General features: G+C 36.2%; 1 protein-coding gene across 4 annotated transcripts in view; it reads right to left on the bottom strand.

Annotated features, from left to right (window-relative positions):
* Window positions 1-519: 519 nt before the first annotated feature.
* Window positions 520-17,593, bottom strand: part of Drep2 (DNA fragmentation factor-related protein 2) — a 74,369-nt gene continuing 57,295 nt past the window's right edge. For all 4 annotated transcript variants that reach the window (XM_067776518.1, XM_067776515.1, XM_067776517.1 and 1 more), the window contains 3 exons: window positions 11,714-11,810; window positions 11,473-11,646; window positions 520-11,397 (listed from right to left, as the gene is read on the bottom strand). In XM_067776518.1, coding sequence (XP_067632619.1) covers window positions 10,253-11,397; window positions 11,473-11,646; window positions 11,714-11,810 — 1,416 coding nt within the window. In that variant the 3' untranslated portion in view covers window positions 520-10,252. The remainder of the gene's footprint in view (window positions 11,398-11,472; window positions 11,647-11,713; window positions 11,811-17,593) is intronic.

The following is a 17,593-nucleotide window of genomic DNA, read 5'->3' as shown; positions in this document are numbered from 1 at the left end:
TATTATACGGTAGCAGTGCGTAGGTTTGGATAAATTCATTTGAGTATTTTTGCAGTTAGTTCCTGTTATATTTACTTCCCAGAAATAACAGTCGCTGTGATGTTCCGACGGTAAACGCCCTATCACACGAGTTTGGTACTTGAAATAACAACTTTTACATACGAAGCTTGGAATCCAGAGTATGTTATTAGTTTCATATGGGGAACTGAATGAGTCCATATAAGGTCGTTTCACTCGGAGTGCTCGCCGAATAACTGCCGAGGGCAGATTCCGCTTAAAAAAATTTCTTCTAATTACAAAAAACTTGTTTTTAAAATTTTGATGTTGCTTTGTTCGGGGCGCGAACCCAGGATATTCGGTGTGGTAGGTGGAGAACGTTACCACAACACCACGGCGGCCGTCTCCTTTATGAACTCATAATAAAAAATCGTTTAAAAACGGTCTCTGATTCAAATCTGTCCTCAAATTTCTTCTAGAAGCTCGAGTTTTTGAAATACGGGTGTCATTTAATAGCAACTACTACACCTACTATGGTAATATGTCACCCGAGAAGTGTTTTTTTGTATGACACCCGTATTTCAAAAACTCGAGCTTCTAGAAGAAATTTGAGGACAGATTTGAAATCAGCGACCCCAAATTTTAAGAGAAACAAAAGAAAAACTCCATGCAACACACAAAAGTGCTATTTTGTCCATTAGTATAATTGATAAAACATAAGGTATAGTCAAAATTAGTGAGTAGTAAAAGGAATCGACACACTGCAATTTTTGGGAAAAAAAATATTTTGAATTAATTTGATAATTAATATTAATGATTATTTTTCTTCTATTCTTAATTTACTGATCTCTCGGAGCAAAACATCGATATTTCTGCCACTTTACTCACATCTCCACTACGCGCTTTCCAACTGTATTACAGAAAAAAGCTATATTAGACAAATCAAATGCATTTCAGAAAAACGTATATTTATTTCCGAAATCTCAATGTTTGCAATATTATGAATGAGTTATTCGACAGGCTTTTTTGAAATACTTTTTCGCTCCGATGAATTACATACATATATTTTAATTATTTCTGAAATGAATTTCAGTTTACCTGAAGTAGAGCTCACCATTTCTCGAAAATTTTCTCGGAAGTATCACGAAAATTTTGACATTTAGTTGAAGAATTGGAAAAATTTGAGAAATCATAAGTTTTAATCTGGGAAACTTTCAGAAAATCTAAAATACATCCGACTTAATATTAAATAATTTTTAAAACTAATTTAACATTATCTGAAATACAATTACTTTTCGTTCGGAAAAAAGTAGAAACAGTTGTTGTTATAAATAAGGAAATAGGGTTTTTAAAAATTATTTTTAATTTAACTATTAAGATTATTATTTATGTATCGATTTTGTATATGAAGATATAAATAATTAATTACTTTAGTAAAATCACATTTCATTGCATTTTTTGTGAGAGAAACTTAATTTGAGTTTTTGATTTAAAAAATTCCATTGGTTCACGTATACGTAAGGTAAATGAGTATCAATTTATGTTACTTATGTATGTATGTAAAAGGACTGCACATTATTTAAAAAAAAAACAAAAAAATGTTACTAGTAGGGCTGTGCCGTTATTCGATTAATCGAGTTGAAAAATCAATTGTTCAATTGATCAAAATTTTTATTTATCAAACCAAAAATGCTTAAAATCGCAAGAAACGAAACAAAAAACATAACATCAAAATAAATTACATTAGAAGAAATATGTTTTAAGTAATAAGAGGGTTGACATCAAGTCAACGGTCATAACGTCAACTGACCTTTTGACCACTTCAAATGGTTATAAGATCAATTTAAGTTGTGGACATATGAAATGGCCAAAGTCAATTTTCAGATCAGCGTCAAGGTAAAATTTCAAATGGTAACAATGTCAACGATATTGACATTAAGACCATTCTGCTTTTTGTAAGTGGTCATAATGTCAAATAATATTTTGTCAAGTGGCAGAACGGTCAGTTTTTATTTCCGCTCCTCCCCTTATTAGTATGTTCTCTTGAGTGCGAATGTTGCCAAATTCAGAAACAAGAAATTTATAGAGTTTATATACATAAGTATATGAGTTCGGAAGAGTAGTATGCGGCTCTGTTTCTTCTAAACTCCGGATTTATTGCAGTGAAAAATCCTATTCGGATAAAAAATTGGTCCAAAGGGGAACTATTTGAAATATATAGCAATTATTCAACTTTAAGTTGAGAAAATATTTTGTATAAAAAATAGAGCGATTTTTGTTCTAAATTTTCGCTTGCGGCATTTATTTTCTTCTATTCTGGTTTCCTTGTAGTGAAAATTCGGACTTACAAATGGTTCGGCGAGGAATTCTTTGAAATAAGAAGATCACTTTGAACTAAACATCCAATTCATTCTGCGGAGCTTTCTTGTTTTTATGGAGGTTACAATTTAATAAAAATATAGCTACGGACCTTTTCCCTTTCTGAGCATGTTGAGAGTGCTTCAGATAAACTGTATAAATAAAGGCAACATTAGCTGTTCTCATATGTAGCCTTTCTAAAAACGACGTTGATGTGGTCCCCATTCAAGAAACTAGGGTGAATAATTTTGAGATTAGCTGTTTTGGGGTCATTGTGGTCAAGCTCATTTGAGTTGTAGAAGAAATATAGTAGCGTTACAGCGGCCAACTTCCCTTACTATGCAGAAAAATCTCCTCCGCAAAGGACGGTGAAGGACCTTGTAACCGATATTAGTAAGGTCAAATTATTCCTGACAAAGTACGCTTAGATATGTATGCCTCTTGCCACATGCAAGCTAGTGCTAAAAGAGCACATTTACCGTCAAGCCGACAAAAGAAGGCTTCTAACTCCGCGGTGCCAGACATCGAAGCAAAACTGGCCAAAATGGGATATGCACCCGTCACGCTTATACGAGTACTAACTGCCTTATAGGTAAGCTAAGTGGTGCAAGACAACGCTTCCTGAGAGCTCCCTTTCCGAATAATCTGCACCATGTAATGGAGCATGATATCAAAGACTTGTTAGCCTTTATCAGGCCCACTGTGTGGTCTGAAGAGGAAAGGTAATGGTGTCTTTTCGTGGTATCGGCCCTAATTTCACTGGCCACTGGAGGCATCCACTTCAATCTGACCCAACCTAACCTTTCCCGAAATGGGAATACGGTCGCACGGAAATTTCCTGAAAGACCTTAAGTCAAATTTGAAAAGGTTGTTGAGTCACCGGCCACCGTGGTGTGATGGTAGCGTGCTCCGCCTACCACACCGTATGCTCTGGGTTCGCACCCCGGGCAAAGCAACATCAAAATTTTAGAAATAAGGTTTTTAAATTAGAAGAAAATTTTTCTAAGCGGGGTCGCCCCTCGGCAGTGTTTGGCAAGCGCTCCGGGTGTATTTCTGCCATGAAAAGCTCTCAGTGAAAACTCATCTGCCTTGCAGATGCCGTTCGGAGTCGGCATAAAACATGTAGGTCCCGTCCGGCCAATTTGTAGGGAAAATGAAGAGGAGCACGACGCAAATTGGAAGAGAAGCTCGGCCTTAGATCTCTTCGGAGGTTATCGCGCCTTACATTTATTTTTTTTTTTTGTTGAGTCAATTGACTTTGGTGGTGATTGTTGGCCATTTGATGAAGTCATAGTAAAATTGACTTATGGCCGTTTACTTTGTGTCACCCCACCTGAATTAACTGCAAAATACATAGCTCTAAAGTTGAAGCTGACTATGTATAGATTATTACTAATGTAAAACAAATGTCACCAATAACATTTTTAATAATGTGATTAAAGAGATGCGAATGTTTAATCCATCTCCAATTTGATCAAACTAAAAAGTTATAAAAATAATGGAAAATTAAAAGAAACGGCTAACTAATTACAAAGAGACGAATGAAAATTATAAGCATTCAGTTAATCGCACAGCCCTCTAGTTCGTAGTTATTTTTGCGGTATAATGTATGTATGTATCTGATGTTTTTATGTATGAGTGTAATTCGCAGTATTAATTTCATATTTCATATTTTTTGCATTTAATATTTTTTTATTATTGTAATTTTTTTTTTAATTTTAAATTTAATTTATAAGTTTATATGTAAAAGTACATACACATAAGTTTTTCTTCGCTGCAATAACCTCAATGCGTGTATTTGGTGCTTTCCGGTACATACATACTTCATGCAAAAATTTCTCACTGTGTATTTAACTTATAGTTACGCGGTATTAATTTCTCCCATTATAATCCAAAAATGTTTGTTTTATGTGAACAATTTTCTGAACAGGTTTTAGCGCCACACTATTTTTTGTGGATTTTCTTTAGTTTTTTGTTTTAACTGTTACTTAAACACTACTGAATTGCATTCTGGTATTTTTTTGTTTTTTTTTTTTTTAATTTTTGTTTTTAACTTTAGTGCTTAAATAATAATTATGGACTATTATCTGGCTCAAGGTAATAAGGAGTAAAACACACGTTTTTAAAAATTTTCCCTAATATATTTCGGTTGCGCAACGGTAACCGTTCTCGAGTGCAACTGCAATTATATTATAAAGAAATTATTTTTTTTGTTGGTTATTTGGCCTTTAGTTTGTAAAAATGTTTGTAAATAAATTGTCGAGCTCGAGGCCATACAATATTAAATAACACACAAAAACTTTTTATTTGTATATGTTATATATTGCCGTTTTTTATTTATCGACATTTCGACTTCAATTAGAAGTCATCTTCGGGAATCGTTGGATGTACCAGGTGGCCTGGAGCTCGACAATTTACAAATATTATAAAGAAATTTAACATAAAATTTACATACAAAATTTAACAGAAACAATTATAAACATTAACATACATTAATTTACATGTCTGGTTGCTTTGACGTGGAGCTTGATACTGTCGGCTGTCGGTTTGTTTGTCACCAAGTGTCTGTAGAAGTGTGCAATGTTATTAGTGTCCGTTTTGTAATTCATTCTTGAATCCCCATCTTATAAGCGGTGTTTTTTTCTAGATGCGTTTTACTCAATCTTATGCATTATGAGTAGATTGCGCGTATTTTTATGTGAAACGGTAGATTGAGCGACACTGGTGCCATCTGACATGAAAAAGTAGCCAACTTGCAAACTTTTGTTGCAAGCAAAGCATAAGAAGAACTCGACATTTGCTTTGACTAAGGGCGCTTTCACACTCTCAAAGTGAAATTATTTTTCCCACTCGTTGGTGACATTTTTAACATTTTTCGCAATTAAAAACTGCAATATAATAAATAAATACGACACAAAATATGTTAGCAAGTATTTTTGTTGTAGGTGTAGAGAGAATGTTTATAATAGTGCAAGGCGAAATAAACTTCAATTTCCAAGTCTGAAGTTCCTTCATATAAACGCAATATCTTAGTTGATTGTGGCTGGAATGCATAAGCTTGTGTTAAACGCATCTATATGAAAAATTGCATTGTGCCGCGGCCTTTATGCTCGGCGGTGTGTTTATTATATGTAAAATTTCCAATGTTAGGCGTTTGGTGTAACATTGTTCGTTTGCTAAAATTGGTGCTCTTTCGAAGTTGGGAAAATCGCCGCTAGATGCCCAGTGGGCCATTAGTGCTGTTTTTTTGATACTTGAATCCTGACAATTTTTGAAGTCAGATTTGTGTTGTGATATTAATTTTGAATCGGCGCTAGATGCACAGTGGGCTATTAGTGCTGTCTTTTGATACTTGAATCCTTAAAATTTTTGAAGTCAGATTTGTGTTGTGATATTAATTTTGACCCTGTTGTTCCAATGTATAATTTGTTACAAATTTCGTGTTTGTTTCCATTACAGGGGATTTGGTAACTTAAGTTGCTTTTTTCCTTTGAAGATTTTGGACTTTGTCTTATTAAATATCTTGTTTAAAGTGTTTATGGGTTTATAGGCGATTTTTATTTTCTCTTTATTGTAAATGTTTAATCTTGTTAGCCGTTCTAATAGATGAGCTACATATGTGACTGATCAATAAATTTTCGGGGTTTCGTTTTTCTGCAGAATTCTCGTAATGTTTGCTCTTTGTATTAAGGTTTTAATGATATTTTCTGGTAAGTCATTTTGTTTTAATAAATACAATATCTCATTTTCTATTTCCCTGTGGCAATATTGGTCCGATATTTTCATATGTATTCATTATAACCCAGCCAGTATTTTTTGAAAATTTGTATCAAAAAATATTAAAATATATAATGAAATACCCCAAGATGATTAAAACCTTTCTAATTTAAAAGCATTTTCTGTTCGAAAATTAATGTATCGTCGGGAGAAAAATGTACCTTAAATGTGATTATTCTTGTATAATCATTTATGATTCCTATTTCGAAATGCTTTTTATTCACATTTGATATCATTGTAAAATTGAGCTTTAATTGTTTTAGTGTAATATTTGACTGCTTTCCACAGCCATTTTCTGATCATATTCGTGACCATATTTCAATCGTTTTGGTTGAGATTTTTGAATAATTTTTAAATGCGATTATGATGCATTTATTCTTCATATCTCATTCAAAATAACGCACTACATAATAATCTTATTTCACCAGGGGAAGAAAGCATGCGGTAGTGAGCTATTTGAACCACAGGTCACTCGCAAACAAACTTGACCGATATACACCTGCGACTACAACATCCAACATCAGATATGATCGTCAATATCTTAAAATACGATACGGTACGGGATGTTGAAGACATATCCAGGTACATACATATGTCAAGAGAGTCACTTACCGGGGGTTCAAATAGCTCACAACCTTGGTATTGTCCAACTATTATGTATATTCTGGGAAGTCGAAGGTGGAGCAATGGTTGGGAAAATCTTTGGTCACGAGCAGCATTTGCATTATATTGTCTTGAAGACTATCTTAATAATAAAATTTTTATATACATATTTTTTCTGAACTTCATGATTGAAAAAATGTGTGTATATGAAAAAAATAAGATTTTCAATGAAAAGTAAAATTTTAACAAGTATAAAATTCATTATTCAGTGAACAAATATCATAATCGAATGAGTTAAGATCCCGGAATTGTTGTATTTGTAATCGAATTTGAAAAAAAAGTTTGATGTCGTAGCGCTTTTGAAGTTTTTCGATTTATTACATTTCTCTCATATTTCGCTACCATGTGTTCGGAGTATTTAAAACTGTTACCTGAGCAAACGACTTCGCCGGAGTAAAAATTAAATTTTCGGAGTATATATTGTCACGGATATTAGCATCACTAAGCTATACCATCACTAAGGCGATGCTAAGCGATGTTTACGTCAATAATCAAATCATGTATACACATATATAAGGCAGCCGAAAGATGTCACGCACAGATGCATTTACTTATACGCCTATGTGTGTGCGAGAGACTCTAAACTACAAACTCACATACATCTGAGAGACGCTGAAAAGTAGAAAATTGTAAACAAGTAGAAACTATATGAGAACTATAAACACTCGAAATAGTTGGTACGTTCTGGAAATAGAAGAGCCTAGATGTATGCAGCGTAAACTATAAAAGCGGCACAAGCGAGTAAAATGGAATTCAGTTTGAGTTGAGCTATCAATCAGTTTGATTAAGCACGCGATCTGGCGGCCAATAGTAGAGTTTCATTTGAGTTATCAATCAGTTTGGTTATTAAGCCAGCGAGTAGCAAAGTATAAGTGTTATTGTGAAGTACGTTAATAAAGGCCATTTTTCCATTATTCAATATTGGAGTTATTTATTCAACAGTTTAGTGATTCGAACTTAGCAGAGGATTGCAAATAAGAGGATTTGCAGCAAATTCGTTACAATATTTTCTTATTTTTTGAAAGCGGGCGAACAAGTAACATCAAATTGATTTTGTGGCTTGGCGAACTATACCCCTGATATTTATCGCGAAAAAATATTATTATTTTCGGTGACCATACATATTTCATGCTCTTTTAATGACAAAAGGTTTCAAGACCGGGACAGATTCCTGTAGGCGATAATGGCGACCTGTTAACTGATGTACAGAGTGTGGGGGAAGACGAACCCCATACCGCGATCGCCGATGATGAAAAACACTCCCCGGCATCCAATATCACGGCTAAAAAATCACAACGTGCCAAGTAATGACGGATACCCGCCGGGCTGTTCAAACATGGAGGCGAAGATAAAGAAGCAAAAAAAGTGGGTCTTGCAGTAGATGTGGACAAGACGAAGTAGTTGCTGTCATTGTGACCTTTGTAGCTACGTCACTGTTGACGGATATAAATTCGAGAATGTGAAAGATTTCGTTCATTTGGGAAGCAGCATTAAAAGCAAAAATAATGTTGGCCTAGAAATCAAACGGAGAATAACTTGCGAACTAGTGTTCCTTTAGGCAATTGAAAAGTAAAGTCCTCTCTCTACGAACAAAATTCTCGCTCTATAAGTCACTCAAAATACCTGTCCTGATGTATGGCTCGGAATCATGGAAGGTGTCGAGAGAAGATGTAATGGCTCTTGGAGTATTCGAGAGAAAAGTTCTCCGGAAGGTTTATAGTTCTATCCGTGATTCGACGGCGAGTGTCGAAGGAGGTATAATGATGAGTTATATGAGATTTACGCAGACTTGACGATAATGCAGCTATTGAAAATCCAAAGGCTTCGCTAGCTAAGGCATGTTATGCGGATGAACGAATACGCTCCGGCAGCTTGTAAACAGAGGAAAGAGAAAACCTGCACTGAGTTGGGAGAGACAGTTGGAGGAAGATTTTACCTCGGTTGGACCCCCAATTGGCAACTGTTATCGCAAACCAGGGTTAGCTGACCTCACTGACTCAACGTACTTCAAGAAGTGCTGTATGTTAAATTTTGCCATGATTTACAGATCACACCCGAACACATTTTTGGCTTACATTTTGCTTCTTCTTTTCTCATTCCGTATGAAAAAAGTACAAAAACTTTGAGTAAAATGTGAACAAACTTGTCTGAAGACATAAACAGAGAATTCACGTCATATCATCCAATCGTGACTTGTAAATTATCTGCTTTTCATACGTATACAATAAAAACTTCAACCAAAAGACATTAGGAAGTAATACTATTTAGTTTTCAACTCGACCCAAAAAATCTTTGAGATACCAAAAATGTAGTAGGAGGTAATAGCGGAGCAAAATACTCCGATTGGAATAAAGTCTGAACACTGCGTCAGTAATGAAACATGTTGTCAAAAGCGTGACGTCACGCCGAGAAAATTTATTTCACGGCTAACTATGATTTTTTGCTCTCTCATTTTTAAATGCGGGATCTGTTTATTGGTTCATGAACAAATATAGTCAGAAAAGATTCAGAAAGCTGAATTAAAAATGATTATAAATTTTTGATCACCTAAAGTAAAAGTTTTTGATCATCAAAGGTAAGCATATTTGATTATTCTTTTTATGGATTTTAAGAATTTAATCATCAAAGGGCTTCAAAAATGATTCCAAATAGTGATCGAAAAATGCTTTTCAGGTTTTTATCATCAAAAGTATTCATATTTGATTATTTCTTTTGTTCAATTGTATGATAACTCATTATTTGGCCAGAAAGAGTAATCAAATTATATTAATATGTAGGGAAATTCAAAATTTAATCATCTAAATGCTGAGTGGGAATATAATTGCAGTTGCCCTTGAGAACGGTTACCGTTGCGTAACCGAAATATATTGGGGAAAATTAAAATAAAAACCTGTGTTTTACACCTTTTGAGCTATGTAGATGCAGCTAATAGTCAATAAATATAATTCAAAGCAAAGGTCGCATAAATATTAATATTTAATGCTTAAAACTATGATCTCACGTTAGCGTATTTGTTTTTGTTTGCTTTTCATTTTTCCGTGCTTTTCTGTCATACCTTCGTTTTCTTGTCATATCTGCTCTCATGCTAACAGCTAATATTACTTATTTTATTTAGTATTATAAGTTAATATTCTACAATTTACTAAAATTGTTTTACTAGTAGTAACTTAAATTAGCTTTTATATACTCTTTTAGCTCTCATGCTTTTTTAATTTTTTCAAACATTTTGTATCGTTAAACCTTCTCTTTCAATTTTTTATACTTTTTAGTTTTGGTTATTATTTAGTTATTTATGTATGTTTTCTATATATAAGTATATTTAATATACATATATATGTGTGTGTATGTTTCTGTGTGTGTGTATGTATGTATTTGTGTTTGTATTTTGTTTCAAAATGCTTAGCGCTCTGCTTTAATTTAATTATTATTATTCATTTAAATTTAATTAATTGCATTTCTATATTCTATCTTCTTCGTCTTCCTCTTCAACTTCCTCACCATTCTCTTCCACCTCCTCTTTATAACCGGGATGTTCCGATATGGCATAATAGTTTCCATTATAGATAACACCCAACTCACGCAGCGCATCACCACGTATTGTCGCCTTTATCGTCCAATTATAACAATCGTCCGATTCTGATTCTCGATCCAGTCGCTCGACGTCGAGTATCTTCGAATTGAGTCGTTCCAATATGATGCCGATATCTTTAATACTAAGATGTCGTTTCTGATCGACAGATAACTGATCGATGAGTAGCAGGAATTTCTCAGTCGTCGTTTTATCATCCTCCATGACGGTATTCTCTGTTTCACTCTCGGAGCTATCACGCTCCGGCGCTATATCCAGAAAGCGTACATGGCCTTTGACACCCGATGAGCGTCGTTGCATACTGCCGCCCATCATAGGATCCACAACCGATGACATTGATAGCGTCGCTTGTTGATGTTGCTGCGGCTGAGGACTCGTCGTACCATCTTGTATGGGTGACGTAGCTACACTTTTGTGTACCGAAATTTTACGCCCCTCTTCGTGCAGCGCACAACAATGAAAATCGCATTCCGTAGTATTGGGACTGCCTGCCCGTGTGGGCGTATGCGCATGATGCGCACATTCGGGTGTATGTACATGTACCGCACCCACAGCGCTATCAAAAGAGCCGCCCTGTTTGGACAAACGCCTACTTATGCCGGGTATTACAACTCCGGGTGGTAGCACTACGCCACCCGGATGATATATGCTCGCTGGTCCCTCATCGCTGATTACGGTTATTTGTGGGCTGGTATAGCGTTGTTGTGATGACTGCGATGATATCGATTTGGTATCCAGCGAACTTTGCGCTGACAGTCCTTTCTTCGATGGTGAATATTTTTCCGATGACATGAGTCCATTACCGCCACTGGTGCCACTACAGCTCGGCCCCAAGCCACCAATGCCACTGGCACCTCCACCCCCTCCACCTCCTCCGCCTCCTTGACGTTGATCCCAATGCAGGACCACCGTGACACGACCCTTATTATCCATAATTTTCCAAGATGGCGTTTCATCGTGTAACTCTAGCGCATGTATCGTCTCACAGACGATTTTCGGTATAGCTGATATCGCTGTCAATGATATCGTAAATAAGTACAAACATAAACATAATATTCTCTCAATAAGTTAAACCAAATCTCTCATACCAGCCTTTATAACATCAACACCAGTTGGATACCAGCGTTCACCTTGCCTTAGCAGTAATAGCACTGTATTATTTGCCAATGTACGAAAATACTCGCCATCTTCGATTTGGGTTCCATCGCACTCCAGAACAACACGCACTGGTTCTGAGGCAGGAACCCCTAATTTATCCTTTCCTGTTGGTGTATTCAATATCATTAGATCAAAATAACAGTTTTTTTTTACAGATTAGGTATCCCTTACCTCTGACTAATAGCTCCTCAAATGTTCCAACAACTACGCCTTTGCGCACATTTCGCCAACTATCCCAAACTTTAAGAGGTCTCTTGCCACGAGATTCCTAAAAACAAATGATGGGATGAGTTTAGTTAGATATAGAGAAATAATATTTAAAGAAATGATTTATTGGAAAGGGAACTTTAAAACTAACCCGCCCTGTAAAAACAAATTTCGTTAGCAACAAGGTTTTCTTGAGAAAACGGCCGGTAGAGTTGTGTAATTCATATAATTTTTGTAAACAAATTCACCCCACATACATACATATATCAAATATGCATACAAGGTAATAAAAAAAATTAAATTTCAATGAAACACAACAATCAAAGATCTTATAATAATAGCTAAGGTCAAACTTATCGGATCAGCTCCTCAACCAACTTCGCAAGCAGAAATGAGGGTGCTTAAACAATCAAGTAAATATGGAATTCGAGCAAGATGAGAGCCTAGCGCACATATCGAATGTCACATGTTTGATTCTTGTGGTATCTATCAATCAGAAAGCGGCCCGCAGCTTTTAGAAACTAGAGGAATATTGGACGGATCCGCTGCGACATAGGGAAGCCTTACTCACGGTAGCCTTCACAAAAAGCATTAATTGCGCTCGATCGTTGATAGTAGTTGATACAGAGCGGTTTTTAGCTCAATGTTTTCCATCTCCTTATAAAGATTAAAATTGATTGACTGAGATGACAAAGTCATATTCTTTGTGTACGCTGGTATTAGAGTAGCCACAGACGAATTTATGTCGTGGGGTGATGAGCTCTGTTGCACGTGTCTGCTTAATCTATATACATCATGAATCTGAAGCGAGGCCTTATGAAGGCACTAGCCTCTGGTAGTCATTCAAATATTAGACACGGATATGTTAAAAAAACAACTCCGAAGAAATGAACTGCAGCCGTACAACATTCTGCAGCATAAACACCACATAAGCTCAGACTATGGGTTGCACGAGGCGAGTAATCTTTTAATGGGATTTGATGCTTACCTCCTAGAGTATGGCAAATTAAATCAGCGATTTCCTGACTAGTTTTTTGGTTACAATCCACGAAAGACAAAAACCATTCCGTTTTCGTCTTTTCGGCTGTGTGGATGTGCAGTGTCATCTTCGGTCCAACTGCAATAATTTTGAACTTTTTCGGTTGAGTTGGAAATTAAAATAAGCCTAAAGGTTGGCTTCTGTGCTCCATGCTGGATTTTGGCGGAGTTGGGAGATGCAATGCTTCCCTGACCTGGAGTTAGGGTGGTTTTTTGCACTCCTAACAGGAATCAGTGAAAATTGAAATCTGGCGTGGTACCAAATAAAGACCAAACGTTTTTTATATAGATACGTAAAGTAACTAACGAGATAGTGAAAAAAGACATGGCTAAAATCCGCATATTGGATTCTGAAATACATATTACTGATTTTGTGCCTGGCGTGGTGCCAAAAAAAACCGAAAAATTTACATTTCGAGAAATAACGGAATTGAATAACGAAGCTACTGTGAATAAAGGAGGAAGAAGTGAAATGAAACGACAAATTGACTTTGAATAAAATTAAGATAACTTGGCATTTTAAGGGCTCTTTTAAGCACCTTGCCATTCGACGCTTGCGAATGCAGTGTCAATTAAAACCAAAAAAAAAAGAAAGCCAAAAACCGTCCTAGAATTGTAAAATTTGTTGCTTTCGAATTGAACTGGAGTGTTAGCGCAAAATGAACGTAGTCAACGTGACTAGCATCAGGCAGAACATTAACGATAATAGCAAAATACTTGGCTTTCTTGCGTTGATCTAATATAGTTTCCCTCACGTGCTTTGCACAAATTTCTATAAACTCGTTCTGATTGTATGGGGAAAGATAGTGAACTTGTAAAAGTTTGTGCTGCTGTTGTGAAATCCTAACTTTCCCCAAATGATCTCTAAGTATCGCATCATAAAGGCTTATGAGTTCTAAGATGCCCAAAAAATTTCCATTCTTTCGTTCACCCAGATATGTATATACTTTCGCCTCTGAAAGCTAGGCCTCTTTCACCCCAAAATAAAATAGTGTCCAAAATTCTATATAAAATTTCTTTCCACTTTTGAGTTTCAGTGATTAGCTGCTCATTGATAAGTGTATCAATTGTAGCCTACTTTTGAATTAGATTTTGTAAAGATCGCCATTGAATATAACATTTAATGTGATCTTGAGTATTTTCGTGTGATGACAGTTTATCGCATCGCTTCTTCCATACCTGGAATTTCGAATATCCGCAAAACAAATTTTAGGTCGATTTAAAGTATTGGTACTTAACAGCCGACATGGTAGGCAAGAAAAAGCATTGCGTGATTGCATGACAATCACGTGGAAAAATAACAGGACACTTTTGATGACCTCGACGAATTATTTCGTTGACTTCTTCAGATCGCAGAAACTCATTATTCACGGTACCGTTATCGAAGTCGTTTAAATAATCTGGACTTTGATACAGAGTTGGTGGTATTGTTCGAAGACTTTTTGAAGCTGAACCTTCATCAGTGTCACCACGAAAACTTTACGATTTCGGATTCATGTAAACATACATTTTGGTTTTATGTTTTTATTGTCTCCTCACTGTTCGAAGGCCCAAAAAATCATTATCAATAGTCGGTAGCTGCCAAATGAAATATTTGTTCTTAAATTTTAAGGAAAAGGATTTTTATACTCAGTTGAGCAGAGCTCACAGAGTATATTAACTTTGATTGGATAACGGTTGGTTGAACAGATATAAAGGAATCGAGATAGATATAGACTTCCATATATCAAAATCATCAGTATCGAAAAAAATTTGATTGAGCCATGTCCGTCCGTCCGTCCGTTAACACGATAACTTGAGTAAATTTTGAGGTATCTTGATGAAATTTGGTATGTAGGTTCCTGGGTACTCATCTGAGATTGCTATTTAAAATGAACGAAATCGGAAATTAACCACGCCCACTTTTTCGATATCGAAAATTTTGAAAAACCCAAAAAGTGCGATAATTCATTACCAAAGATGGATAAAGCGATAACGACTTGGTAGGTGAGTTGAACTTATGACGTAGAATAGAAAATTAGTAAAATTTTGGACAATAGGCGCGGCACCGCCCACTTTTAAAAGAAGGTAATTTAAAAGTTTTGTAAGGCGTAATTTGGCAGTCGTTGAAGATATCATGATGAAATCTGGCAGGAACGTTGCTCTTATTACTATATATATGATTAATAAAAATTAGCAATATCGGAGGACGACCACGCCCACTTTCAAAAAAAATGTTTTTAAGTCAAATTTTAACACAAAATTTAATATCTTTACAGTATATAAGTAAATTATGCCAACATTCAACCCCAGTAATGATATGGTGCAACAAAATACAAAAGTAAAAGAAAATTTCAAAATGGGCGTGGCTTCGCCCTTTTTCATTTAATTTGTCCAGGATACTTTTAATGCCATAAGTCGAACAAAAATGTACCAATCCTTGTGACATTTGGTAGGTGCTTAGATTCTAGGATGATAACTATTTTTTGTGAAAAAGGGCGAAATCGGTTGAAGCCACGCCCAGTTTTTATACACAGTTGGCCGTCTGTCCTTGCGCTCGGCCGTTAACATGCTAAATTGAGCAATAATCGATATATCTTTACTAAACTCAGTTCACGTACTTATCTGAACTCACTTTGTATTGGTATAAAAAATGGCCGAAATCCGACTGCGACCACGCCCACTTTTTCGATATCGAAAATTACGAAAAATGAAAAAAAAGCCATAATTCTATACCAAATACGAAAAAAAGGGATGAAACGTGGTAATTGGATTGGTTTATTGACGCAAAATATAACTTTAGAAAAAACTTTGTAAAATGGGTGTGACGCCTACCATATTAAGTAGAAGAAAATGAAAAATTTCTGCAGCGCGAAATCAAAAGCCCTTGGAATCTTTGCAGGAATACTGTCCGTGGTATTACATATGTAAATACATTAGCGGTACCCGACAGATGATGGTCTGGGTCACCCTGGTCCACATTTTGGTCGTTATCTCGAAAACGCCTTCACATATACAACTACCACCAATCCGTTTTAAAACCCTCATTAATACCTTTAATTTGATACCCATATCGTACAAACACATTATAGAGTCACCCCTGGTCCACATTTATTGCGATATCTCGAAAAGGCGTCCACCTATAGAACTAAGGAATACTCCGTTTTAAAATACTCATTAACACCTTTCGTTTGATACCCATATCGTAGAAACAAATTCTAGAGTCACCACTGGTCCACCTTTATGGCGATATCTTGAAAAGCGTCCACCTATAGAACTAAGCCCCACTCCCTTTTAAAATACCCATTAACACCCTTCATTTGATACCCATATCGTACAAACAAATTCTAGAATCACCCCTGGTCCACCTTTATAGCGATATCTCGAAAAGGCGTCCACCTATAGAACTAAGGCCCACTCCCATTTAAAATACTCATTAACACCCTTCATTTGATACCCATATCGTACAAACAAATTCTAGAGTTACCCCTGCTCCACCTTTATGGCGTTATCTCGAAAAGGCGTCCACCTATAAAACTAAGGCCCACTCCCTCTTAAAATACTCTTTAATACCTTCCATTTGATACACATGTCATACAAACACATTCCAGGGTTACCCTAGGTTCATTTTCCTACATGGTGATTTTCCCTTATTTTGTCTCCATAGCTCTCAGCTGAGTATGTAATGTTCGGTTACACCCAAACTTAGCCTTCCTTACTTGTTCTAATTATTTTTCACACCTCACTATAATATTAAAACGAAATGCAGATATTCGTTGCTTTTGAAATTCGGCTTAAAAATTGCACATGGAACAACTAAAGACTCCTGAATTAAAAAAAAAAATGTCTTAGTACCTCTAAATCGCGGGCCCCCACAGAAACCCCGGGCCGGAGGGAATCCCCATATTCCCCCTCCCCTATCGTCGGGCCTGAGGTAGATCCTCAAAGCAGATATTCCCGTTCATAATGCTTTAAGTTGATGTTCTGCCAATCGCACCTTTGTGGATTTGTTACGAAGAAATTATTTTGGAAAGAAAACGTTGGCTTAGCTTAATCTTAGAATTAAAATTTTTCTAGGATGAATCCGTGTTGAGTAGCAAAGAAATATGCGACTACAGCCTGTTTTGATCTTTTTATATGGGACGGAGTGATCGCTTTTGTTTGAGCATCTCAAATGCAGAGACCAATAGAACCTGTATATGTCTGAACGGGTAGTGTCGTACTGGTCCTCTTTATAGCCCTACTGTCGGAGAGATCCGTTTTCTACTCTCCTTTAAACCCTTACTATTATTGTTCAACAGGTTTTTTTGTACCCCTACCGGTAGTGTCAGACAGGTCCTCTTTGTATAGCTACGGGAACTGTAGCATTTCCTATGGAAAAACCAATAGTACATATATATGACTAGTGTCGAATGGGTCCTCTTTATACCCCTACGGATACTGTTGGATAGATCCGTCTTCTACTCCCCTTTATATCTTAACGGGTATAGTTCAACACGTCCTCTTTGTACACGTACCGATAGTGTTAGACAGGTTCTATTTGTAAAGCTACGGCTACTGTAGAATTTCCTATGGAGAGACCAATAGTACATATATATGTCTGAAGGGGGGTGTCGGACGGGTGCTCTTTATACCCCTACGGATACTGTCGGACAGATCCATTTTCTGCTCTACTTTATACATTTACGGGTATAGTTCAGCACGTCCTCTACGCACCCCTACCGGTAGTGTCAGAAAGGTCCTCATTTTATCGCTATGGGGTATAATCGCGCGATATTTGTTGGTAGGTTAATGTCAGGGTTTAATGCCGAGTTCGCTTACTGTTTG

This window comes from Eurosta solidaginis, chromosome 3, assembly GCF_040869045.1.
Source record: "Eurosta solidaginis isolate ZX-2024a chromosome 3, ASM4086904v1, whole genome shotgun sequence".
NCBI classification, from domain to species: Eukaryota; Metazoa; Arthropoda; class Insecta; order Diptera; family Tephritidae; genus Eurosta; species Eurosta solidaginis.
Note: the sequence above shows the minus strand (reverse complement) of the source record. Positions and strands in the feature narration are given on the sequence as shown.